The 27487-nt window shown below is 42.5% G+C and overlaps 1 protein-coding gene and 1 long non-coding RNA gene across 7 annotated transcripts in view; one reads left to right on the forward strand and one right to left on the reverse strand.

Moving 5' to 3' along the window:
• Positions 1–64: 64 nt before the first annotated feature.
• On the reverse strand, positions 65–2452 carry LOC128411621 (uncharacterized). Its single transcript, XR_008329849.1, has 3 exons — positions 2238–2452; positions 1796–2114; positions 65–536 (listed from the first exon to the last, which is right to left on the reverse strand). It is a non-coding gene; the product is annotated as an uncharacterized LOC128411621 (long non-coding RNA).
• A 2611-nt stretch (positions 2453–5063) lies between these two features.
• Positions 5064–27487, forward strand: part of MLIP (muscular LMNA interacting protein) — a 51999-nt gene continuing 29575 nt past the window's right edge. For 3 of the 6 annotated variants that reach the window (XM_053381081.1, XM_053381083.1, XM_053381085.1), the window contains exons 1-3: positions 5064–5384; positions 22660–22803; positions 24684–25034. In XM_053381081.1, coding sequence (XP_053237056.1) covers positions 5319–5384; positions 22660–22803; positions 24684–25034 — 561 coding nt within the window. In that variant the 5' untranslated portion in view covers positions 5064–5318. The remainder of the gene's footprint in view (positions 5385–22659; positions 22804–24683; positions 25035–27487) is intronic. The other 3 variants (XM_053381080.1, XM_053381079.1, XM_053381082.1) reach the window with 1 other exon arrangement.

Below are 27487 nucleotides of genomic sequence, written 5' to 3' on the forward strand. Positions count from 1 at the left end.
CTAAAGCCATTTGCACGTAACAAATAGGAGCCTACACAACACAAAACACTGTTGCTTCATGTAGGTTTTATTTTATTTGTTTTTTATCTCATATTTTGGAAATGTACATTCAGTTTTTTTCCCTTTAAATTTTTTTGGGGCCCCCAAGAGAGTGGGGCCCTAAGCTATAGCTTGTTTAGCTTATACATAAAATCCGGCACTGGCCTTGTAGCTGCACAACCATCCATAAAAGAAGCTGAGCCATCCATCCATCAGTCCTCTGAGATGGTGGAGACTCTGCTTTTAGCTCCAGTGTTTTTCTCATTTTGACCTTGTCAGCTACTCCAACTGAGAACACCCCGGGCGTCCACAGCTAATTATTTCTGAATTCCTCTGTTTGGCCCTCATATTTCTGCAAGCATAGTCAGACATCTTCCTTCGCATACTCTTCTGCCTTCTATCCCCAAGGCAGTTACAGATACATGCATATTCCATACTTCAAGCCTGTTGTCGATCAAAAAAGGCTTGGCATAAAGCCGTGGTCAAGTGGTTCCTCTCTGAAAAACATATTATGGATGTTTAGCACTCAAGGTTCCTGTGTTTCTGCTCCTTAGAGGCAGACGTAGTATTAGTTAGTATAAGGCATGTGACACTATTTCCCCCCACCCATTTCCCATGGCTGGTTATCTCACCCTACTCCATCGTATTTACAAAGCAAGCAGTATTGTCTGCAGAGTGATGGCAGCAGGTGCTGCTGTCGGAATGTGGCCTGTGATCCCTCACAAGATTAGCTTCCCCCTCGTCCTCCGATTCCACGCCAGCTGAAAGGGAAGAACTGTGACGATAACAGCAGGCTCTCCAAGTGCGTTTCATTTCCAGTGGGATACCTCTCTGCGCAGAGTTTAATTTCAGCCAAGGGGTCACCATGCCTCTGCTCAGAAACATGTTTTTGTGTCCGAAGCATGTGATGTAACGAGAAATAAACGGGTCTTTGAGCACGTTCAGAGTACATTCCCAAAACCATCCCTGGTGCTTTCAGGATCATGGAAGAGTGGTTCTTAGACACGTGATGTTTCTAGTCATTCTGAGCTATAGCATTTTCCACTTTAGAAAGTTACCACTGGCTATACTTAAAATGTTCACAAGAAAACCACAAAGCGTCAACTTGCTATTGGGTTTCTGTGATGTTTGTAAGGGTAAGAACATCCACCCAGAGTTAAGAGTGGGGAAGAAATCAAACCACTATTTGCAGATAAATGCAGCTGCCCTTCAAAAATCCACAAGCTCCAAATTTCACAGTGCTGTTCTCGCCCCCCCCAGCAAAAAAATAATTAGACAAACTTGTGGATAGTCCAAAAAGATGCACACAAAAACAGATATATTAGTGAATTTAGTGTACCAAGTACAATATTTGTGAGTGTACCCATCTCAGGTGCTCAGTGGACACAGACACACACTCCCCAACCCAGCTTCCCATTCTTCAGTTAAAGCTTTGGAGAAGAGAACCTCATGAGATAACTTCTCCCACAGGGATTTTTCAGAGCAGGAAGTAGAGGCAGCCAAGGAGGTTGCACAGAAATGGAAGAAGTTTAATGGAAAGAAGGACACAGTCACTACTCACAGGCACCTCACAAGAATAAGGTAAGCCCACCAAAATTCTTAAGTGCCCCAAGAAAGAGGAAAAATAAAAATAAAATGGAAGACTCTTTGGCAGGGGAAGAAAATTTCTGAGCAATTGGAGGACAGGATTCAGCACAGCATTAAGGGATGATGATGATGATGATGATGATGATTTGCTTTTTGTGGCAGTACTCACCGGTACGGAGTATGCACAAACTTTTTTTCACAGCCCAGGATAAACATTTTGTGCCAGCACCACAGTCCAGTGGTCATTATATGAGTACTGGCACCTCATTTTCCACCGGAAAATCTGTTCCTCTTCTTCTGCAGATGTATTAGGCACTTGTCACCTAAAAGGTCTCTAAGCAGCTGACTTTTTAAAAGATAACAACATTACACCTTTGCAAATTCCTAGAAAACATGAACATGCTCATAGAGACACCCACAATCCAAATTCATGTCCAAAAACAAAACACTGCCAGGTTGGGTTTTGCAAGAAATAGCAGGGAAGTGACCTACCCAAAAAGAAAAATGAATTATTTCAATGAAAGCATGTAGCTTACTGCACATTAATAATTTGAGGCATCATAATATCTGGAGTGAAGCTATGGGGGATTAAAAACAAAAACAACACACACACACCATGATTTTTAAAAATTTCTTTTTGAATTGGCATCTAGTAGGCTCGAATGCACGTTTGGTTTAAATATGACACTGTTCACTTTTCACTGCCCTGTTAATAGCATTCATAAGTGTACAAAAATAGGGCATGAGAGACTCGCAGGCGCTTTTAGTGCGATGTGTGAAAACATCCTCAGACAAGTTGTTCCTGCTACTGGGCATGCTCTCCTACTACTGGCTGCTAGCTGTTGCCCAAATGGCTCTGAACCACATCCAAGGCAGCCCTGCTTTCGTTGGTGTAGCAACCAAAGGGTGTGTTGTTGTTGTGAACCTAGGAATCTCGCTCTGTGCGCCAGGGAATGATCCCCCTCCTAGCAGAGTTACTAATATTGGACTGCTGACTTTTATCAGCCATGAACTGCTGCCAGGTTATTCTTCTACAACTAACTAGACATCAGAGCCTGCATCCCATGCTATGCAAAAGGCTTTGCGTGTGTGTCTGTACATATTCAATAAAATACTACTAAACCAAATCTCAAATGTTTTTTTATTGGTTGTCCATATACAGAGGGAGATGTTTTGTAATGATGAAGTGACCTTCAAAAGATTTGGGAATGGTTTTCTAAGATTTAAACTTCTGTTCTGAAGTGTAAAAGACATTTTTTTAAATGTAATTAAATCTTGTTTTTTTATTTATATAGCACCATTGATGTGCCACCGTGTTTTAAAGAATGACAAGTCCTTGCCTTGAGCTGCTTGCAGTCTAACATTCATTACTAAGGAGGCCAAGAGTGGGAGGGAAGCGCTTTGGATATTAGGATAACGGAAGGAAGCATATTATTTTCATTTCAGTTAAATGGACCTCTGCTTGGGTTGCCTGCATCTTACAGCTTGCTAGCAATTCTGAAGCATTGCTTTTCTCAAGCATCTAAAAGCAGAGTTTAAAAGGTGGTACTTGAAATACAGACAAGGGATGCACGTGGCACTGTGGTCTAAACCACTGAGCCCCTTGGGCTTGCCGATCAGAAGGCCGGCAGTTTGAATCCACACGACGGGGTGAACTCCTGTTGCTCGGTCCCAGCTCCTGCCAATTTAGCAGTTTGAAAGCACACCAGTGCAAGTAGATAAATAGGTACCACTGCAGCGGGAAGGTAAACAGCGTTTCCATGCATTCTGGCTTCCGTCACGGTGTTCCGTTGCACCAGAAGCAGTTTAGTCATGTTGGCCACATGACCCGGAAAGCTGTCTGTGGACAAACGCCAGCTCCCTTGGCCTGAAAATCGAGATGAGTGCCGCACCCCATAGTTGCCTTTGACAGGACTTAACCATCCAGGGGTCCTTTACTTAAAATACTACTATATTCTCATTAAATATCCAACAGTGCCCATCCTCACAAACAAGGTCCTGATATATGTTTTCTCAGAAGTAACTCATATTCAAAGGTCTGCTTCTCTCTGCAATTGGCCTTTTAATTAGCATTGTCCTCCTTTCACCTTACTTTGAAATAGCATCTGCTTCTCGTCTTCTAACTGGCAGGTTTCCATTTTCATGGTGTTCCTGAAATTTATTGATCTATTTCTATTCCCTGCAAGTGTGTGTGTGCACACACGTGAGCCTTTAATTAATAATTTCCTTTTTACAAGAGAGTGAAAAATTTTTTTTTCAGACTGCCATTTTGCAACGAGTACTCTGCTCTTTCAGTACAGTTAAAAGACACCTGAAACAAAAATTCTGAAAATTGTGGCTACTTTAAGAAATTGTACGTGCTTCTCCTTTCAGGTATTGCACTGGTATCATGCAGTTGCAATGAATAATGGGACATTTCAATTAGCTAATTCGTTTGTGAGTGAATGAATAGCATATCTGCCTATCTAGCCAAAAATTCAAATATAAGACACTTTGGGACTAGAACTTTCTCCCACATCTGGGAAATTTTAATTACTTTGGTTCAGTTCTCCATCACTTTTATATCCACTTCAAATGACTCTTTTGATAGCTGCCTCGCTTGAAGTTGTAATCAACACATTTACATAGCTTTCATGCAACTTCCCCCCAATAAAGAGAGTGGAAAGTTTTGCATATTGCTTGATTGTAATAATGCCTGAGTGCACTTGCTTGCATCATACTGTAAGATGTGGAGCAAACTTTATCATCTACCTTAATGAGCAATGTGGCAATAATGATTCCCGGCACAGCTTTGGAAATTATCAAAAAATATTCCCACATGTTCTGTGGCGTCAAGTGTTATGGAGAACCTGCTGTTAGGAAAAGAGTCAGAAGCAGGCAGCTCTTTTGAACCTGCCCTGTGGATGATGATGGTGTCTGAGTAGGGGTGCCAACTTGAATAAAATATTGGGGGGGGTTAAACAGGTAAGCCCCACCCTGCATAATCGATCACATGATGTAGCACGCACACACCATTTGAATGACAATGCCCTAGTCCCTCCCCCCAAAAAAGCTTTTGCTTTTTAGAAGCTGCCCTCGAGGACAGCACCAAATTCTAAACTCACATTCAAAACATAGTTTGGAGGTTTGAACAATTTAAGTGAAAAACTGCTGCTGAGTACTCTTTTCCCTTAACAAAGCTCTTAAGCCAGATCCCCAAACTAGATTTTGAGCTTTAAATAACAATTTGGACCGTTCTTCTAGGAAAAGTATGTCTTAGGTGTTTGATGTCCCTCTGGGCTGCAGCCAAAGATTACCCAGGGAGGTGGCATTTTGTTGTCTGAACTTCTATTGCAAACTTGTAGCTCTGAGGTCCTTCCTGTTTCATCAGGGAATCCTTAAGCAGAGTTCATTTCATGATCCCCAGGTAATCAAAATTGTGTGGTGCTGATAGTGCCGAATGCTAACCAGCTTTTTTGATGCCAGCCTGGCATTTATTGTTATCTGAAGCTAGTTGCTTGCCTTCCCTCCAGGGTTCTATTTGTGAATTTTCTACGTCTATAAATGGAAACCCTAGCTAACAAGAAATTATCGCCTGGGCAGCCTGATACAGTTCTGTCTCACAACTTGAGTATGTGATGTGGTAGGGTGTCTAACATGTAGCCGGCTAAGGCGCTGCTTTGTGAGATCTGAATCCCTTCTCTTCCTTGGAAATGGAGTTAGGAAAGCACAAACCAGAAGCTTCAACAAGAAACATTTTGTGGAATGAGAAGCTAAAGGTAACAAGTGGTTTACCTTAAAATAAGGGGGTGGCTTGGAGTTGTTGAGGACATGGAAGAAATGCAAAGTACGGTAGCTCTTGCATGGCTGAGACGTTCCAGTTACTATTTTGATACTTCCTCGAGTCAGTGACCTTGAAGATTAACAGGTTCAATAACAGTGTGTAGAAATTAATTCTGCTGTTATCTCTCAGTCGGAATGATGGGGGTGGTGTTACACGTTTCAGTACTTTGGAGTTGCCTGTTAAAATGATAAAGCTATAGATCTGCTCCTATATCTTGTGAAGTATTCTGTATATATTTTAATAAGTCTTTCAACATGGTGCATGCCTTCCACTATGTGTCCAATACTGCATAAGGCAGAGAAGAATCCAAAATCCCCCAGATTTGCTTTTGTTTACAGTATATGTTGACTTAGACTCCGGGGTGATAAATGGAATTTGCGTGTGCCAAATTTGTTTTCCTGGTAGCTGCATTATTCTTGACCCTGGGAATGGGTAAGCTGTGTTGCCTGTCGCTTCCACTGAATGATGAATTAGAAATTGCATCGCGTTCTTGAGAAGGAAGGCAATGCAATTGAGGGATCAGTTTTGTTGCCTTCTTCTAATTCACTGTGAGAATTGCTAGTTTTTACTTTGCTGGCTTTGACTTGGAACTTCCCCCAAATGCCAGTGAAAGAAATAAAATCATTTGTGGACAACAGTGCAAACATTTTATTCTACTCAAGGAGTCTTTGTCTGAGGCCCTGTTAGTCTCAACCCTTCACCTAGAGATTATTTTCTCCATTATCATGGGGTTTTTTGTGCTACATTATTTAAGTTCTGACACAGAGATGTGTTCACCTAGTAACCTAGGGACAAGGCCACTGCCACCCTCAGGCTGGACCTAGAATCCTTCGTTAGAATTAGTGTTTACTTGATGTAGGCGTACCTGTCAATACCTGGACCTGTTGGTATGCTGCAGTAAATTGTATACATAGAGTTCCATAATATATACAAATTTATCAGTTCATTTTCTCTATCTTTTATACAAAACTACTATACATCATTATGAACATACGGGTACATACAATACTGTTACCTAGATTTTACTATGTCGTGTTATATAATTTTCTTTCCTACATATTAAAAAATGCAGCTCTATATGTAAGTCCACCTATTTTTCCAACCTTGCAATAATATATTTCTTTAATACTTTCATTCTGAATTTTAAAGCAAAAATAGGACTTTAAGCTGTGCAACAAAGTCCAACATTTATTTTCCCATTTTGCTGCAGTAGGTACTTCCATTTTTATTTTCAGTTTAAGGGCTAGCAACCTATTTGCCGCTGAAAGCAAAAATGAAACACTATGTCAACTGCCTCTTTACATCCAACTTTTAAAAATAATAATACAGTGGTACCTCTGGTTGTGAACGTGATCCGTTCTGGAGGCCCGTTTGCAACATGAAAAGCCCGCAACCTGAAGTGCCATATTTGCGCAGGTGCACACCGCGATTTGGCGCTTCTGCGCATGCGTGAGTGGTGAAACCCAGAAGTAACCCTTTCTGGTACTTCCGGGTCGCTGCCGGATGCAACCTGAAAGAACGTAACACTTGGCTTCTGCAAGATCTGGCCCTGAAAGACACACGTCCCAGTTTTCCTTTGGGGCATGTTGGTGGGCATGCTTCATGCATCTAAAAAAGTGGCCTTGAGTCCACAAAAATGATACCATCATAAATTGGTTGTTTTTAAGGTACCTAGGATATAAACCTCACCAGACACAATGAGACGTACTTCTGGGTAAGCCTGCAAAAGACTGTACTGTGAAAAGCCTAGGAAATAAATGTTCATTTGAAGCCTCCTTCCCATTTCTCCTCAGTTGTACTGTTCTCCAGGACCTCTTCCAGGCCAGTTGCAATTGCCTCCCTTTCTCCTTCACAGCTTATTTGATGCTGTGAATGAAGACATGAAGTAACAGTGGGAGTAGCAACTTGCCCCTTCATCAATAGCGTGTAAAAAATTGTTTTCAGAAGACCAGGCACAGATCCACTACAGCTCTATGCGCAAGAGGGAAAATGTAATGGGGAGCCTCAGTGCTTTAGCTGGTTTTCTTCAGGACTGTGACTGCAAGTTTCTCATTCTTTCTCTTCTCAGGAAGGAGAGGCAGGCAGGCAGAGTGCCCTGTCTGGTAAAGGGCATTAGCCATAGCACTGCTTGTATTTTCCTCCCCAAAGACTTCCTCACCTTTTAATGTGCCCTTTCGTTTAAAAGTACTCTATGTTACCGCTACAGCTGCTGCGTCAGTGCTTCAGCTTTGCCCTACCTGAATATTTTGTCATTTCCCTGGCCCAGCGAGAGGTGGGAGATGATTGATACGAAGGGGTAGGATCAAAGGCAAACGGACTTGCAAGCCCCGCATCTTTAGTGTGACATTTGTTACATACAGTACATGCAGTAAACATATTTTCCATCTTCGCTTTGCACTGAATTTCACGTACCTAAATACGTCAGGCTCCCTTTGCCAATATAATATCCACAGGGAGAAATTGAAATAGATTCTTGCGGGAGATAAGATTACCGTCTGGCACCTCAGTCCAAAACATTTTCACGATGGCATGAGATGTTGGGAGTCCCCACAACACGCGGCTAGCTTCATGTTTTGAGATGTTGCACTGGTGTGAGAGCTTATCAATGAATTTCCTTCCCTTCTCTTTATTCGCCTTTACTTAAAAGAACATTTATAAGCTGCCAATTCATTAAGAATCATGGCTATGTACATGAAGACGTTGTAAGAGTATAAAATGCAGAACCAAATGACCACTGGCTCCTATTAATTCTCTTTAAAAAATGGTTGGCGAAATGTTTGTGACAGGTGTCAAGATGACAGAATTGTAGGTGCCCAACTTCAATATTACTTGATGCCCCTGCGCTAAAAAGCCCGAGTTCATGTAGACACTAATGGAATATCACTTACTGTAACTGCAAGACAGTCAGAAGAGCTTCTCCAGATGCTTTCAATGATGAGAGCAGAAGTTTGCTATAGTGCAAGGATTCCCAAGCTGTGGTCTATGGGCCACCAGTGGCCTGTGAGCTTCATTCAGGTGGTCCACAGCATGTTGGTGGATTTGTGATTGAAGATGGCACATATATTGCATTAGATAGTCATATCCATTTTTAAATGTATTTCTTGGCCATAGATTCATAGAATTATAGAGTTGGAAGGGACCGTGAGGGTCATCCAGTCCAACTCCTTTATTACTTCTTTTATTTATTATATTATATTGTATTACAATTTGAATCTGAACACACTCAAATGCAATCTTTAAGAAACGATCTATGAAACACACTTGAAACTCCCACAACACCTAGTTCAGCAAATTGCAATTGCTACAAGAGGCAGAAAAATCAATCGGTGGTCCACCAGTACTGTACCACCAGCAATTTCAGGTGGTCCATGGGGGAAAATCTTTGGAAGCTGCCGTAATAAGTGTATTCTAACCACATAGCTGTTGCAGAAAATCTGTGGACTGATGTGATTTTACTCTTGAATCTTCACAGAATAGCAGACCCATGGATTAAGTTGTGAGAACTTGTAATTTGTGGCACTTGGATGGTTTTGCTCATCACAGGTGACTAAGTGTGTAGCTACTTATGAGTCTGCAGTAAGTAGTCTAATTTCAGACTGAATTTCAAGGTAGCTGCAGTACTTCTGAGATCAGCACCAAGCAATAGATTTGAATTCAGAGTACTTCACAATCTGGATCTTGTTCTATAATACAGCTTTATAAGATGATCCTTGACTGTTTCCACTTGATGGAGCTTGAAGCATTACAGACTCATCTGAACGAGAGACTGACATTAGATAAAGGCTTTTAATGCCAGTCTCTAATTATCAGTACAGCAACAATGATGTTGACTTTCCTTACAGAAAGACGTTTCAGAATGCCATAGACACTCCTGACTTGCTTTGATTAATCATTCTCTTACTATCTGTTGGCAGCTTAGTCAACCTCTGTTGGCAGCTTGGTCAACTTCACTGATAGATGTGTCACAACTTGATTCATTAAGGGCTAGAGGCAACTGTATCTTATTTCTTTCTGGTAGTTGGGTAGGACAAGGTACACTGACCTCAAGTAGCACCACACTCCTTGGCTGAAGGAGAAGTCAAAGTTCACTGCCTTTCAGTTCAAACTGAACACCCCCAGGTTGTGGAAATGATAGATAGGAATGAATGCTGTTTATTTTGGACCAGGGTGTTTATTGCAAGGTGCTCTGCTAAGTGGGAAGCTCACACTGAAAGTAAACTGAGACATCTTAATAGCATTCCTTGCTAAAAATGCAAGTTGCAGCCCAAGATGGACTGGATTTTTGTGGTGCTTTCTCAGGAAAAGATGGGCAAGCCCAGCTTTACATCTGAACATTAGCTGACTGATGAAAAGGGAAAGGAGGAGCCTGGGGAAGAGGATATGGGAAAGTCTGGAATATGTGGTGATAAGTGAATTCTGGAAACCAGCCCTGCTGCTGTAAAATGCTGGTAATTTCAAAAACTGCCTCATTCACCTGAGACTTATGCTTCCAGTGTCTTATCCAAGGAGGGAAATCACGTAGGCATGGGCATCAAATTCACATGGAGCACACATCACTCTCAACTCTTTGGACTTCACCCTGGATATGGGAAAAAACTTTACACATACCCTCCACCTTCCAAAGCTACTTGTTAATTACAGTGGTACCTCAGGTTACATACACTTCAGGTTACATACGCTTCAGGTTACAGACTCTGCTAGCCCAGAAATAGTACCTCGGGTTAAGAACTTTGCTTCAGGATGAGAACAGAAATCGTGCTCTGGCGGCCCGGCGGCAGTGGGAGGCCCCATTAGCTAAAGTGGTGCTTCAGGTTAAGAACAGTTTCAGGTTAAGAACGGACCTCCGGAACAAATTAAGTACTTAACCCGAGGTACTGTACTTATATAACTGATTTCCTTCAAAGCAACACATTTTTACAAAAGCAAATGAAATACTTGGTATCAGGCTAGGGATGTCAGAGAATTCTGAAGAAAATAGGAGCAGAAATTGCCAAAGTTCATTTATTCATCTATGTCCAGCATGCAAATCAATCCAGTGAATCTGATTGGTATTCACAATTGTTTTCAGTCCATAAATTATGTGTACTTGACGACTCCTACCCTCCAATCTGCACTGAATCTTCTTTTTACTGAAACAATGTGGCCTAATGTCAGAATAATGCAGTTAATTATGTAGAATTTTACCACCATGGGCAGAATGGAAATCGATGCCTTCTTACATTCCTAACTGAGACTGAGCAACGATTTGCAAAGAATCTCTGCTTCAAACCAGTCAACTGTCCCAACAGCAAGCTGACCCCACCATGCATCCAAATAGTATATAAGCTGTGATTTTTTAATTGATTAATATACCACTTAATCAAAGGGCTCATTAAAACGGTAGATAAAATACAGCTAAAACCTACAAAACTATTTTTTTAAAAAAACCCCAAATATACATAAAATCTTTGAAACACAGATAACACCAGTAAAACTTTTAAAACAAATGTAGGTAGCTATGCTATGTTTGAGTAAGGTTGCTGAACTAGAAAGGTTTTCTCCAGTTGTCTAAAACAAGGTAACAAAGACACGGAACTAGTGGAATTTAGTAAATTTCATCCTGTTGATTATCTTACTAGTTTAAATCATAATTAGTAGTTAAAGGGGGCAGAAACACACATGCATCACACAGATATTCTGTCTGTTTTCCCTTTCCCTTCCAGCAATGAAGTTGGTTTATTGGTTAAAATTAGTAAGGTAGAAGCCTAGCCCTGCCTTGATGTCATCTGTATGACTCATCAACAGGATAGCATGTTAACCCTCCACCGTAGGGTGTGGTCCTCTAAGAATAGTGACAGAACTTGACTCCAGCAACAACAGCTATTACATGACTCTCTCTAGTTGACTGAACTGTCACAGTGGCAGCACTGAGGAGAGAAAGAAGAAGAAAAGACTTGCATATCAATAGTGTGGGGGGGACGGACGAAAAGGAAATACAAAACAGAGCTCTTCCTGTCCTCAGTGGAGAACATTATAATGTTAACTCTATGGCAGTATCCACAGGACCTTGGGAATTATAGTTCTGCACAGAGGGCAAGGAATCTCTAACAGAATTCTTGACATCCTTAGCATTCTGTAAAAAAAAGTGAAAGTTGATTAGCTCTTGGGGGGGGCAAGTTATTGACCCTTTAAAAAAAAGTTTTACCTATTTTTAAGGAGATTTGCCAAAATCTAGACTTCCAACATCAGTTGCCATACGTCCGGATTTTCCTGGACATTTCAGCGATTTCCACCCAGACACTGCTTCCGGCTACAGTATTCTGACTATATCTGGGAAATTCCAGACATAGGGCAACCCTAGTTGAAGTGAAAGATGCCAGAAGAGAAAGCAAGCAGTCAGAGGCTGCTGTCTGGCCAGGCAACCCATCACCACTGGGATCTGGCTAGGCTAGCAGCTGGCTAGAGTGCCAGGCCTGGTTTTAGCCACCCAGCTGAACCTCTGTTACTGGATCACGAGACATTGCTACAGGCTCAGTAAAATCTCCCAGGACTTGAGGGTGCTTCTCTGTAGTGCCAGCAAGTAAGGACAGACTGCTGGCAGTCCTGGGGGAGGGTGGTAGCAGGTGCCCCTGCTGCCCCTGGTAAATTGGCTTGCCATGACCCTGATAATGCTTCTTTCGCTAAAGAGAGAAATTTGGATATGAAGCAGGGATTTTAAGTGGGTGGGGAGAAACTGAGGACAGAGTGGTGGGGAACTGCAACAAACTTTTGGAGTGTGACTTGCTACTCTGCAGGATACTCCATTCCACCCCAGACCCTGTGATCATCACCTGAGGACCTTCTTTGTTTTCCTCCTCTGAGAAAAGTCTGGAGGGTGGAAACATGAGAGACTTTTCTGAGGTGGTTCCCCACTTGTGGAACACCTCCCCCTCAGGAGGCTTGCCTGGCGCCTTCATTACATATCTTTAGGTGCCGGGCAAAAACATTCCTCTTCTCATCCTTTGGGTAATTAAACAATCCATGGCCTTTAAAACTGAGTTTGTGAGGGGTATTATTTTTGTTTGTTACTATGATATGCATTTATGTGTTCTTATATTGTAAATGACTCTATGATCCTTGGATGAAGGGTGGAAGAGAAACTAATAATAATAATAATAATAATAATAATAATAATAATAATAATACATAAGGAACAAGCAGGGATTAATGATCTACATTGAGAACAGCTGTCCCTATATATCTTGCTGCCTGAGGCTGTTACCTCACCTTGCTTCATAGATAGGGTGGCCCTGAGTTTAGTTGCCCCTTATACATGGAGTGGGGCATCATATTATCCATTATCAGCAAAATATCTTGGAGATGCTTACTTTTATACACCTTCAGTTGAGACCTAGGGTGCCTCCAAGCATGTGCTCAGCTCCAGAATTTGTTTTCAGGACCAAAACTCATTTCACTCCGTGCTTGGTTTCCCTCTCAGTTGTCTTACTTTTTGGCAAACTCCCCCCCCCCCCCCGAGGCTTTTGATATTGTTAAATGGATATGAGTAAAACTAAAAATCCACCTCTTGCTGATCTACTGCAAATCACCTCCAAGATCTACCAGTAGATCACAATTTTCCTTCTTCTTAGCCCTGGGAAAGCAGACGGGCTGTTAGAATTAGCATATAAAATGTATTCAGAAATTGGCCGTGGCTTCTTGTGAAAATAATGTTTCCTTGTATATTGATTATCCCTGGAGTACAGCTGGGTTGACTCTAAGCCTGCATGTGAGACAATTACAAAGCCCCCAGCTTTGCCTCCATTTTCAGATGTTAATCTAAAGTTACTCCCTCCCATTTTAATAACTTTTACTGCTGGATTCCAAATTCCTCCTCATTGAATTACAGATTTTATAGTGGCCTATTTAACATCCCTGACACAGCTCACATGATTTTAGAAAATGGCCAGACTGGGGTAGAAAAGAGTAAACAATCTCCAGCGACTCAGCTGTAGAATAATAATAACGTTTTAAATTAGAATCAGTTGGCTACTTTAAACTGAGGAATTGAATGGGCATATGCTTTCCTTTTACATCAGTTCATATTAATGTTTTAAAACTTTCCAAATGTGTTGTTACCCTCTTGCCTCTTGTAAATGAAATAAAAGAGCTACAGAAAGCAGAGGAAAATTTAACAATGTCTCGGTTCAGAGATGCTTTACAGACGAAGTCTCTGATGAACATACAGTGTCCCTTACTTACAAGACTACAGTCATATCTCGGAAGTCAAACACCTTGCAAGTCAAACATTTTGGCTCCCAAATGTCGCAAACCTGGAAATGAGTGTGAACGTTCTTTGGAACCCAAATGTCTGACACAGGTTCCACAGCTTCCAATTGGCTGCAGGAGAATGCCAAATGGGTGAGCCCTGTGAAGAGGGCAGGTGGCGGTGATGCTGCTGTGGTTGTTAAAGGTGGCGGCTCTTTCTAGCACCCAGGATAAACACTGAGCTAAAGCTGTGTGACATTTTCAGCTGAAAATGTTTTTGGTTTCCCACTGGGGCTGTTGTCAATTATTTGTACTAAGTGGATCTATCCCAAAGGGACTAATTACACTGCTCTTTTCTCAGACATAACTGGTAAATGCAAATTTGTGGTATTCCCTTGTTATATGTGTAAAGAAAAGGGGAAAAGATGTTCCAAAAACTTCGGGAAATAGAAAACAAGTCTTGGAGAGTTAAGTGACAGCTCTCCCATTGATCTTTCTCTTGTTTCTAAAAGCTCCTTATGATTTGATGTAGGTACTGTGCTGTTAACAGAGGTAATTAAGATAAAGGTCCTGTTCACACGTTCAACCAGATGTGTGGGAAATGCTTGCCGCTGGTGCTGTGTACAATCAACCACATAACTATCTTCCACCTAATTGGCAGCCCTCCAGAAGGGAAGTTGCTGATTGGCTAGGAAAACCATATGTGAGCTGCTCTTCTCACATGGATGCTTTACACACAGAGAGACACAGGAGCAATACTGTGATAGCACTGGTGGAAATAAGCTCCTTCAAGGCTGGGTGAATGCGTGAAGCTGAACAATAAGCTCTCAAAACCTTGGGTTCTCAGCTTCCTTAAAACAGGAATAGAGACTCTATGCCTTCCAGATGTTGTTGGACAGTAAACTCATTTAAATTATCTGAGGGCATTCTACTCACGGCACCAGACCCTACAGAATAGCATAGGGTGGTGATATGAAAATAGGTTTTTTTCCTGCTTTTGTTCCTGTACTATGGAATGCTCTTCCCTCGGCCATTTATAAAATGGCAACCACCATTTGCTTCAGACATCTCCTAGCGATATATCTGTTTGCTCAGGCTTTCCCTGACCTAGAAGATTGAACCATGCTTGAATCCCTTGAATTCCTAATTTGTTTTTCTATGCTGTTATGTATGCTGCTGTTTTATTGGTTTTGGGTTGTATTTTTGTTCTAATGACGCCAGTGGTTTTTATATGGCACAATGCTTAGAGATTTGTAAAACATGAAGCGGTTTATCAATGCTTTTAAGTAAAATAAACATCAGACCATTCACCATACTGGTTGGGGCTGGTGGAAGCTAGAGTCCACAACATCTGGGCAAACAGATGTTTCTTATCCAAGTCCTAAAGGGAGCATTAGCATCCTGTAATCAGCTCCTCATCCCCCAAACCAGTTGCTTGTCTGAATGGAACCAGTAACATTTGACCAATTGGCTCCGGGACAAAGCTATTATTTATGATGTTTTTGAAAAGCAGGTAAAACATAGATTTCTAATAAGTGATAGAGCATTAGTCCTTGTCCAGTCCCTGACAGCATCACCAGGTAGGGTTGGAAAACAATTTCGGCCTAAAAAACAGAAGACCTGCTTCCATAAGTGTACTGTAGTCAATACTGAGCTAGGTAGACCAACAGTCCGAATCCGTATAAGGCATTTTCCTGTTTTCTTAAGTAGAGACCTGAGTGAGAACTGTCTCAATGTATTTGAATCAGAGATCTTGTTATAATGCATTTTAAATTGTCTTAGCAATTATGTTATCATAATGGCAATTTTATAAATTTATAAATATATCATGAAGAATAAGATATTCTATTATAGTGTCTTACATTACTTTCAAAACTGCATTTTTTCTCTTGTGCAGATTCCCTGAAGCCAGCTAGGCAAGACACTTTAGGGCCATAATTTTAACCATCAGCTTATTTGGGGTCTGGTACACTGTAGCATAATCTTTGTAGAAGTGTTTTGATTTGGAGCAATTTTCTTTAAAAACACCAAAATGACTTTGCTAGGCACTTTTTTTTTTTTTACTTTACAATCACTTGAGTTTTGTTACAGTAAAGCAGTTTTTTTGTGGCTGACTTCCATTCTGAAGGGCATTCTCAAGCAGTTGGGCCAGCACCATGCGCCTACACACGAATATTTTAAACCGTTGTTATTCATGCTATACACACACATTTTTATAGGTCCGCAGCAGCAAAGCGAGAATTCTGTGTCTTAAAAGAAGCAACATTCACTTGCGTTGTCTCCCTCCCTTTCCCCATTGTAGGTAAAATAAAATGCATCCTTTGTAATTTCATATGGTCAGTGCTACAGACTGCTGATGTTCCAAGTATTCACTTAGGCAAAGCTGTGTGCCTTTTCTAGGTAACACGATAATCTGTGTCATTATCTGTAGAGCTGTCATCATGTGCGAGCAACAAGCAGGTGGCACTTGAATCCTTCAGCGGAATAAAAAAATATAATAGAATAGGTTTCAAGACAATGAATCCACTTAGTCCTAGAGGTCTAATGTGGCTTTGGTTATGATATGCCTCCTGATGTTGCTGAACTACAACTCCCATCAGCCCAGACCACAGGCCACAATGGCTGGGATAGATGGATGTTGGAGTCCCAATGCATAGGAATGGCCACCCTCTCTGTCCTAGCAGTAAGTTTAAGAATTAAACATTGTGGCCTGTTTTATAGGGTTGCCATACATCTGGGATGCGGGTGGCGCTGTGGGTTAAACCACAGAGCCTAGGACTTGCCGATCAGAAGGTCAGCGGTTCGAATCCCCACGACGGGGTGAGCTCCCGTTGCTCAGTCCCTGCTCCTGCCAACCTAGCAGTTCAAAAGCACGTCAAAGTGCAAGTAGATAAATAGGTACCACTCCGGCGGGAAGGTAAATGGCATTTCCATGTGCTGCTCTGGTTCGTCAGAAGGGGCTTAGTCATGCTGGCCACATGATCCGGAAGCTGTACGCCAGCTCCCTCAGCCAATAAAGCGAGATGAGCGCCGCAACCTCAGAGTCGGCCACAACTGGATCTAATGGTCAGGGGCCCCTTTACCTTTACCTATACGTCTGGGAAATCACAGACATGTCCTGGGGGGGCAGCATGCCCATGGGGGGATTTTAAAATTTAAAATGAAATGTCAGGTTTTGGGGGGGGTATTCATTTTTTAATTTTTTTTGCTTGGGCTTGGGCTCGGGTGTGGGTGGCGTGGGTTGCTCTGCATGCCACAGAAGCTGCCAACCTGAGCCAGAAAGAGAGGTGCATGGGTTCAGTGGCCCCGTGTGCCTTTTCCCTGGCTCAGGCCAGCAGCGCCTCGGGCTGCCATCTTTTTTGCTCTTCAAGATATGGCAACCCTACTGTTTGGAACCCCAGCATAGGATTTTACCATTTGCAATAAAGTGCTCCTGATCTTCTTTGAAAATCAAGGCATCCATCATTTTCTTTTAAACTGTCACCTCTTAAATTATATCCCATTGAATGACGATAACTTATTTTCCCCAGTGAAATGTTCAGAAATCTATCTTCCTCATCTCATAGGATGCTTAAGTGCTTTTACAAAATTATCCATAAAACCTTCTGGTTGAACAAACAAATAAATGAATTTCTGTTGAATTTCTGCATTGTAAAAGTTCTAACATCTATTCTCTTCTCTCATTTTGCTATTCTGAAGTATTTTCCATTATAGGTAAAATGCATTCTTAGTAGTTCAGTATGATAAATGACTTTTTGATGTTTGAAATAGTCACTTAGGCAAAGTGCCTAGCTTTTTTAGGTAACACAATATTCTGTCTCATTGCAGAGCTGCTACGTGCAAGCAGTGAGCAGGTAGAACTTTAATATTTCAAAAAATTGAAAGGAAATAAAAGGATAGATTTTAAAACTTTCACAATACAGAACATTCAAGTGCTGTCTAAGTATGTTTCATTTGATTTATTTGTTCACCAGAATTTTTTTATTGATAACTCTGTGAAAGCCCTTAAGCCTTCTATGGACTGAAATATGTCAATTGCTGAATATTTAAACCAAGAAAGATAGGTTAGCATCATTCAATGGGATACAATTTAAGAAGCAATACTTAAAAAGAAAACCATTTTTGCAATATCTTAAAAAGATAATCATAAGCGCCTTATTGCAAATGTTAAAAGAGAGGACTACAAAATCCTGGGATTAAAACAGGACACAACTTTCATTTGACTCCAAAACTTATTACTGTGGCTCTTTAGATATTGTTGTCTCCAATTCCAATCACTCCCTGCTATCATGGCCTGTGGTCTGGGATGATGGGAAGAAGAAGAAGAGTTTGGACGTGATGTTCCTTTTTATCACTACCCTAAGGAGTCTCAAAGCGGCTAACAATCTCCTTTCCCTTCCTCCCCCACAACAAACACTTTGTGAGGTGAGTGAGGCTGAAAGACTTCAGAGAAGTGTGACTGGCCCAAGGTCACCCAGCAGCTGCATGTGGAGGAGCGGAGACGCGAACCCAGCTCAGCAGATTACAAGTCCACCGCTCTTTACCACTACACCACACTGGGAGTTCAACAACATCAGGAGGGACACCATAACCAAAGCCACATCAAACCTCCAGTAATAAGTGGATTCATTGTATTCTATATAATGGATCCAGCATATTTAATATTGGGAAAATAAAGGTTTTAATTATCTTAACAGTTTCATATAAATATCTTGCCCAGTGAAAATCTTTTGCTGACACCTCTGGCCCATGACTTTAGGAAGCAGCCATTTTGCCTTTAACAATGTCACATTTTAGCAACTGGATGTAGCTGAACAAGCTGAGCCTTTGTGTCCCAAATTCTTCCTATGCCCACACAAACTGCCTACTCCTAGAATATCCCATTAATGGAATCTCTAGCTAGAAATATATTAATTCCCTAAGACACAGGCATAAATCTACAGCATTATTTTATTTGGTTTCCCCCCTCCCTCTTGTAAATAGCAACCCATACAACATGGAGAACAGACTGAGGCAAGAAATGTGAGAGACAGTTCCTCCTTTAATTTCCTTTACAGAGAACAGGTATGAAGTCTTTTTGAATGTAATGGCCTATTGTATATTTTAAAAAACATTCTAGGACTTGAACACTGCTGTAGGTATAATGCTGTTCTGCTAGGATGTTAAATTTTTTAATCATTGTATTGGTACTCCTGGTATAAATGTTTCATGTTTAAGATGAAAATCCCCATAGCATAGCTAGAGGAAGCAAGCCCCTTTTGAACTCACACTGGCTTGCTTCCAGGTAGATAGGCTTAAAATGAGGCTTTAAATGTTGTGCTGGTTTTATGCAGTCAAAAGAGGTGGGTTCTGAAGACAGACTGTTATTTTGGATGCCTGTTCACATGCTACCCGTTTGCAGATGCAGATAAGTCCGTTCACCCCTTTTGGTGCAGCAGCATTGGAGGATGGCAAAGGCTTTACTGGGGCCCTGAGGGGGGAACTGGGACAGTGGTGCCCTTCCCGATAAGCGGTGGGGGCTTATCAGGAACTGGATCCTGGCCTGCACCCAGCTTTGGCTAATGGGGATGCAGGCTGGGGACTTGGGCTGTGCCAGGGGGCAAAGCCGACAGAGCAGGTAGGCTTCCTTTGGATCTGCCCCTTGCCCATTTAAGCAGGCCACACCTGGGGCACTACCTGTTTGTTCCTTCGCCAGTTTTTTTTCCCTGCCCACCCACCCTCAGTTTAAGCTTATAGTCGATGACTTTGCTGTGGCTACGGTGGTTGCCGTTCTTTAAGGGGCCCAGGTAGGAATTTCCCCACTGGGCTAATTGCCACTGACCCAGTGGTTTTGCCTACCTCATAGCAATCGTCACAACTGGTTGAGCATTGGGGCAATCCTTTGTTTTGGATGCAGGGGAGGTTGTAGTTTCCGCCTGCCCCTCCATCCAAATGCTGGGGTATACCGTTAAAGGGATCTGGGGGGAGTGGCCATGTCTGTGTGCCTGGGGGAGAGGGCAGGACCGAAGGCCCTCCCTCAGACGGTGGTCCCTGAGGGGGGGGTCACCCTATTTGATGTAAGTCTTAGGAACCCCCATCTGGATTGACCACATCTCACTTCCGGCGGGCAGGCTGGAAGTATTTTGATTGCCCCATGCCCAAGCCAAGCCTCTTTCATCTGTATTCAATAAAGTTGTGGCCTGTTTTGACCCCAAACCCAGCCTCATTCGTCTCTTATTTGCATGGGTTGAGGTAGGGGAACCTGATGCCTGGTCCTGCAAAGCGACTCCTTTGCTCTTCATCTAGCATGGAAGCGCACACCCAGTGAGCATCTGAAAGAGGGAGGGAAGCCTCTGTGGTGACTACGCGGGGCCAAATATGTGGACTGCAAAACTTAAACTGATTCCCTATATCTGTGCCACGTGTTGCTGGCTAGAACACCCTGCAATTCCAGATGGTGAGGCTTTGGGAAAACTTCTTCATGCTCCAGATAACCCCAAATGAGAGTGATCTGAATGGACCCGTAAAAATGTAAAATTGTAGCATGTGGGCCTGATAGATCTGTGAAATCTTTAGCTTGGTGCCCTCCAAGTGACTGACAGCTGTCAGCCATTGGTACTTTCCCAGAGGAGTGTGTCGAATCAACGTCTTGCAGTACTAAGCAGTACCGAACTCACTCTCCCGCCTTTTCTGCCTGTATCCCTGACACTTTGAGATTAACATCTCACGCTGATGGGTGACATGGGTCACCCATCACGCTACCAGCTTAAAACACAGCTAGGTGGTTCTTTTTCTCAATTCAAATCAGTAATAATAATTTTTTATTTATATGCTGCGCATCTGACTGACTTGCCCCGACCACTCGGGGTGGCAGTATGTGCACGGCCTATATCTCAAGAAATGTGGTGTTCTCTAATTTACCACAAGACTGCTATTGAGTTCCCCTTTGTTTACAAATTTGTGATAGACTGTTGCCACACATGTCCTGCCCCATATATTTTTTTTACCGGCTGCTATGGAGGCCAAGCATTTTTATTGCTTTCTGTACACAGACAAGCAAACACAAGAATTATATAATATCTGTGGGACAACTCTCGCCACATAATTAGTGGTTAGAAGGACTCAGTTTCAGTATAACACATCTTGAAAGTCTGTGGGTGGTCTATAATCAGCAGTTCTTTTCATGAAAAGTTTCTCGATCATGTTGAGTATTAAAAAAATTAAAAAACCAGTTTTGGGCCATAGAGTATTCTTCTGCTAAACTGCATAGGAATGTTGAGTTGGCTCTGGCTATGTAGCCTCAACTGTAAAACTGCATTCTTTTTACAAGGTAATGAAAGCATCTAACTGAAGGCTTTATTTGCTGAGGGAGAGCTTGGCTTAACATTTTCCAATATGCCAGTGGTTAAACTGATGAGATACTTTAAAATGAGTCATATGTCTCTCTTGTAAAATGGTGCTGCTAATTGCAAAAGCATGGAGTGAATCCTTTCTATCTGTTTAGTGTGCTTATAAAACGGAGTATTCCCACTGGAAGCATAAATGCTGATCAGATTATGGCACCACCCCCACAATTGAAACTTTAGATTGACTAGTAAAATCCTGTGGTGTGTGCCGCAGGAAAAGTGGGGGGGGGGGGGGAGAGAAAAAGAAAGTATTGTGGACTGCTTGAACTGTTCCAACTCCATTTACTTGCTTTCCGGCCTATGCTTCTAAAAGACAGACAAACAGCAACAAAAACAGACCATTACTTTTCCAGTTCACAGTAACATGGCAGGAGCTTGGGGAAAACATAGTTTCCCAGGCAAGGTGTTCCTATTACAAGAGTATAAGAAGGATATTGACAAGCTAGAACATGCACAAAGGAGGGCAACCAAGATGATCAAGCCTTATGAGGAATGGTAGAGGGAGCTGGGTATGTTTAACTTGGAAAAGAGGAGGCTGAGAGGAGATATGACTCCCAGTGGTGAAGCTGCATGCTCTGCTACTGGGGGCGGAGAGCAGGTGGGGGTGGCTGGCGCACCCTGGGGGCATGACGTGCGCCCCGGGGGCGTGACACACTGCCCACAAGGGCATGGCATGCATTCTGGGGGTATGACGCGCTGTTTGTGGGGGCGTGACACCCAGCACGCGGGGTGTGTGTGTGCATGGCGCGTGTCCGGGGTGGGCGCCACGATGGCACCCTACCAGAATAGTGGTGCCAGGGGTGGTCCGCTCTCTCCGCACTCCCGTTCCTCTGCCAGTGATGACACCTATCTTCAAATATCTCAAGGGCTGTCACATGAAAGATGGAACAAACTTGTTTTCTCCTGCTCCAGAGAGTAGGACTTGAATCTGTGGATTCAAGTTACAAGAAAGGAGATTCCAACTAAATATCAGGAAAAACATTCTGACGGGAAGAGCTTTTTGACAGTGGAGTGGACTCCCTCGTGATTTTTGTGGGCTTGTTTTCAAGGCTGATTCTTTGAAACCCTGAATCTAACTTTTTAAAACACTGAGGGCTGCTACACAGTTACGTTCCCCCACACTTTTCAGGCAGAGGTCTGCACTAATGCTCCATATCCAAGCATTTGTTCTGTATGTTTTGCTTTTGCCATGAGCTTTCCCTGAAAAAACCCCCACTCTTTTAAACTGAATTGGAGCAAACATCAAATCAGGTTTTCCAAGAGTTGCCATTTGTTCCAATTGAGCTTTAAAGAGCAGGTTTTCAAAAGGGGAGGGCTTGAATATGGACTTCTAAATTGTGGACCATGCCTAGAAAGAGCAGAGGGAAAGTGTGGATAAGGCCTGAGGCAGCAATTCAGCCTGGGTTGACTAGGAAAAGCTGATATAGATGAGAAAACATGAACAGTAAAATAGTCAGAAGAGATGATCCTCACCCCAGTTCGTCAGAGAAAATATTCACCTGAAGTGAAATGACTGCAAGGTGGTTCAGACATGGTAATGGAGCATTACTATATGTTCTTTGTTAAATATCCTCTTCAGACGCAAATATATATATTTTGTAGGTTCCTTCTGAATCTGAATTTCTGAGGTTCACTTTTGTTCCTTCGTTTGGAAGGCTTCCAACTCAGTTCTACATCGCTGATGCCACAACATTTCTTGCAGAGGGACTTGTGGATAGAAACTCTCGAGAAATTACTGGGCACAAGGTAGGGTTTTTTCCTTTTTTATATTTTCATACTGATTTATGTTTGTACGGAGATAGTCTTTCAAGCTGTCTTGAAATAGGTTGGCTGCCATCTGCATAGGCCCTCTAATCTTTACTGTTTGCTTGTAATCTTTACTGTTTACAAGCAATATCAACTGTAGTTATTTTCAGGTTGGATTCACTCACATGCCAGCAAACCTAGTTTTATAATTAAAGTTTATTTGGTGCTGTAGTGCAACAGACCCACTTTCTGACACTCCCCCCCCAAAAAAATCCTGAACATTTTGTGAAAAGCAAACAGGTGGGGAAACATACTGGAAAGTGTAGGATAACTGTGATTGATTTAATGTCAAAAAACATCTCCATAATCAAATCAGATGAATGTTCAATAAATCATGGAAGTCATCTAACCCTTCCCACAAACTTTGTGCAAACAAATTATGACAAAATGCTCAACTTGTGGGTTTCCTGGAAGTGATCTTTATGTGAGCACTGCATTAATGTTTGAACCTTCTTCAAAAATGTTTTTAGCTTTGGCTGCATTACAGCTGTCCTTTGTTCTTCATCACACCTTGATGACATCACAACCAGCCAGGAGGGATAGGGAAGGCCTGCCCATTTCAGCCCACCTTTGGGAAGCCTATTCAGCTCATAAATTCTTTGGCAACCAGTCACCTGTACTCTCTTTAGTCTTGCAAAGAGACGCTTAACAGACTTGGCTAGAACCACTAACTTAACAGAGACAGGTTTGACCATATGGGCATCCTCATTTTCTACAGAACCCTGTTTTACAGATATAAAGCCATAGGCTAATCCATACTAATCCCAATCCTATAGCAATGTTCTGTAAGTATGCTATGCTGGATTAAGCAGAATGTCTTTCCAATCATGCCTTCAGTTGTGCTCTTTAAATCCCCAATGGAGGTGACCTTAAGGAGTGCCGACCCTGCTTCCCCAAGCCAATGGGTTTACACAAGAAGTTCCTAGGAGGTATTCCTGAATGAGCACAATGTGTACTAGGGTTAAGTGTACAGTCCTTAAGAGCTATTCCCTTGTGGAGTCCTACCTTGTGAAACAAGCTAAGACATTGTATTTGTTGTTTAAAATGCATGGTGCCTTGTTGGGGACAGCCTCCAGTCTCTCATTCAGGAGCCACAGCAAAGCTGTTTCTGGCATTTGAGGGGTTAATGGCCAAAATCTGCAGGACCACTGAATGGGTCCCTGTAACAAAACAATGATGCTTTGTACTAAAATGCCCACCCTTAACAAGTACAGTCAAGCTCCCTGACTGCAAATCCTTTTGTTTTGTCTGCTCAGAGAATGTCCTGGTTTTTAAGTCCTTTTGTGGCTTCAATGTCTATATGGGGCTTTGCCCCAGATTTTTCCCTCTGAGGAGCGTGGGAGCCAGTCTTTTGGTTTTGTGCAGCCCACAGCCAGAACCCAGTCTCCATCGTGCCTGCTTTAAAGGGGTCTCGTAGTCCATTCTGCTCGACTGCACCTGCCTCCACCCCAGTTCCTTTATTACTCCTAATAAAATGTGAACGATTTCTTCTGGAGTCTACCCCCCTCACTGTTTTGGTGCTGCTTGAAAGCGACAAGTGTCTTCCCTTGTATCAGGCCATATTTATGGGAAAGTGTGTTGAGGGAAGAGGGAAGTCGCCAACAGTGGAAAGCTCATTATGTCAACAATACAAGCCCCACTTTCTTTGTCTGTGACCCTCCCCATCTTTTCTGGTGCCTGAGACATTGGACATGTTTTCCAATGGACTGTAACATTAGCTTGTAGCACAAATTCTTAATTCTTTGGCTGGTAAAGAAAACGAGCTTATGAAAGTAAAACAATTGACCCAAGTCTGGTTTGTTTTTGTTATTTTACAATAGGCCGAAGCAGTTCCTGGAGATCAGGTCGTAGGAAGTGGAAACGAGGGAAACGGAGGCTTTGCCAGTTGCACAAACAGTCGCCACAAACTTTTCCAAGCCAAAGATCACAAGGCAAGCAGAGGGGAAATGGAAGGGGATGACCTTTTCAAAGCTGAATTTGTCTTCATTACGGATTCGGATGAGGACAAAAACACTCCACTAGGCAACGGATATGGACATGGAAGATCTAAGGGTCTGGATGCATCCTGTTTGTCTCCAAGTGGCGAATCCAGAGGACATCCGACAGCCCCACAGTTACCACTGCACACTGAGATCTCTTACAGTTCTGTCAGCCAACAGAAACAGTCTCAGGTATCTTGTTTTCCTAATTGTGAGCGTGCATGGGAAAGGAAATATTGCCATCTCTATGAAAACCTGTCTGTTTGTACTATACTTGGTTAGACTTGCTGTTTATTCGTTAACCTGCTCAGTTACGAATTAGTCCCTCATATTGCCTTCCATGGCTGAGAGAAGTTGCTTGTCTAGTGGAGAAGATTGATGTGGTGGTGGAAAAAGCACATGGCACGGCAACATTTTTTGTACTTTCAATGACACGTGGCAGTTATGGCAAATGGGAGTAGTCCAGCCTTCCCCAAGCTGGTATCCTTCAGGTGTTTTGGGCACCCATCAGCCCCTACCAGCATGGCCAGAGATGGTGGGATTTATAGTCCATAATATCTGGAAATCACCACTTTGGAGAAGGTTGGTGTAGACTGTTACTATACTACTTCACCTAATGATGGCTGAAACAACACTTAACCTGAGCACACATTCTACTTAGGACTACTTTACACAGGACAAAAATCCTTTCTCTCTATATATATATATTTGGGTAGGGGCCATTAAGGAAACAAAGGAAGGGAAGGGCTGTTGCTCAGTAGCACAGCACAGGCTTTCTATCCCACAGATCCCAGGTTCAATCTCTGCCATTTCTAGGAAACTCTGGTAAAGATTCCTATCTGAAACACTCCAGAGCCACTACCACTCAGTGTAGACTGTGCATGATGGACCAATATAAGGCAGCTTCGTCATTCATTTTGACGTAGGAAATTGCAACTCTCTTGCATGTGGATCATCATGTGTAAATTGCTTCCTAGTGTGTGCAAACAAAAAATTCACATGACTTATTTGAATATGAGATTTGCTGGCATTCTGTGTAGGCATTGAGTGAAGTGTGAAGCATCCTACAGATCAATGAACAACTGTTTTTAGTCTTCACAGTATTACTCTGAAGCAGCCAGAACTATTCACTGGACCAAGCAGTCTGGGAATGTCATCAACAAAACTAACTTTTGCTGATAATCATGGGCTGGATCCAGCGGTTCCCTTCCTCTAGTGGAAGAAGCTGGATCCAGTACCAAATCTCCAGGCTTCTTCATACGTTATGTTTTTTAGATTGCTGTACACCTACGTTTATTTTTAACTGTAGACATGAAATGGTAAAAGATGAATGTGGCAAGCATGTGTTGGTAAACACGGGGACTGTATTAACCATACACACTTGTTTCAGAGCTGAGATTGGCTGCAGATCTGTCTCAAATCCATTTGGGGGGGCTGCCTAACTTGTGGCACTGTAACTTGTAAAATAAAGGTTTTGAGGGGGTGGGGAATGTTTCAAATGTAGTTAGTAGACTCGTACCTTATCTGCTTTGAGATATATGTGTAAGGATTGCTTCCTATAGACCAGGACTCTTGCATCTTGTGTCTACTTTGTTTTTTGTTTTCGTTTTTTGGAAACCTGAGGTTCATCATTGAGAGCTGGGTGCAAAATTGGGGCTCAGCTGAGCAAACATACAGTAAGAATTAAAGGACAGGGTGCTTCTGAACACATGTCCAAGCCAAGATTTGTGATCAGCACCAGAACCAAGTGTACAATCTCTCTCTCTCTCTCTCTCTCTCTCTCTCTCTCTCTCTCTCTCTCTCTCACACACACACACACACACACACACACACACACACACACACACCATTCCTGGTTGCCCCTTTAAAATTCATTTTTCAACAACATAATTTAGGAGCATAATTTGTTCCTAATGTCAAAAACTCTTGCTGATTTACTGAAAATCAATACCCCTCACCACCCCAGTTAAAGGCCATAGGTTGTTTAAATAATTAAAGGCCTGGGAGAAGATAAATGTTTTTGCCTGGTGCCTAAAGATATGCAATGAAGGCACCAGGTGAGACTCCCTGGGGAGAGCATTCCGCAAGTGGGGACCACCACAGGCCTCTTGTGGAGGAGGCACACAAAGAAGGGCCTCCGGTGATGATCACTGGGTCCAGGGTTAGTTCATATGGGAAGAGGTGGTCCTTAAGGTGTTACGGTTCTGAGCTGTTTAAGACTTTCTATGTCAAAAACAGCACTTTGAATTGGGCCCAGAAATTAATTGGCAGCCAGTGCCATTGGGCCAGGATAGGCGTCATATGCTCAAACCGTCTTTCAACAGTGAGCAACCTGCCCACTGAATTCTGCACCAAACTATCTTCAGATGCAACCCCACGTTTAACGCAGTAATCTAGCCTATAGTAGAGCATAGATGACAATAGGTAGGCTGTCCCTGTCCAGACAGGGGTGCAGCTGGGCCACCAACCAAAGCTGATGGAAGGCACTCTGCACCACGGAGGCCACCGGAGCCACAAGCAACACAAATGGACCCAGGCATACCCACAAGCTGCACATCCACTCCTTTTAGTATTATTCAGCTGCACTTTACCTGGAGTCATTCTTAAATGTATAAAATGCTGCTTATATTGTGCTCAGCCAACCA

Source organism: Podarcis raffonei, chromosome 3 (genome assembly GCF_027172205.1).
Source record: "Podarcis raffonei isolate rPodRaf1 chromosome 3, rPodRaf1.pri, whole genome shotgun sequence".
NCBI classification, from domain to species: domain Eukaryota; kingdom Metazoa; phylum Chordata; class Lepidosauria; order Squamata; family Lacertidae; genus Podarcis; species Podarcis raffonei.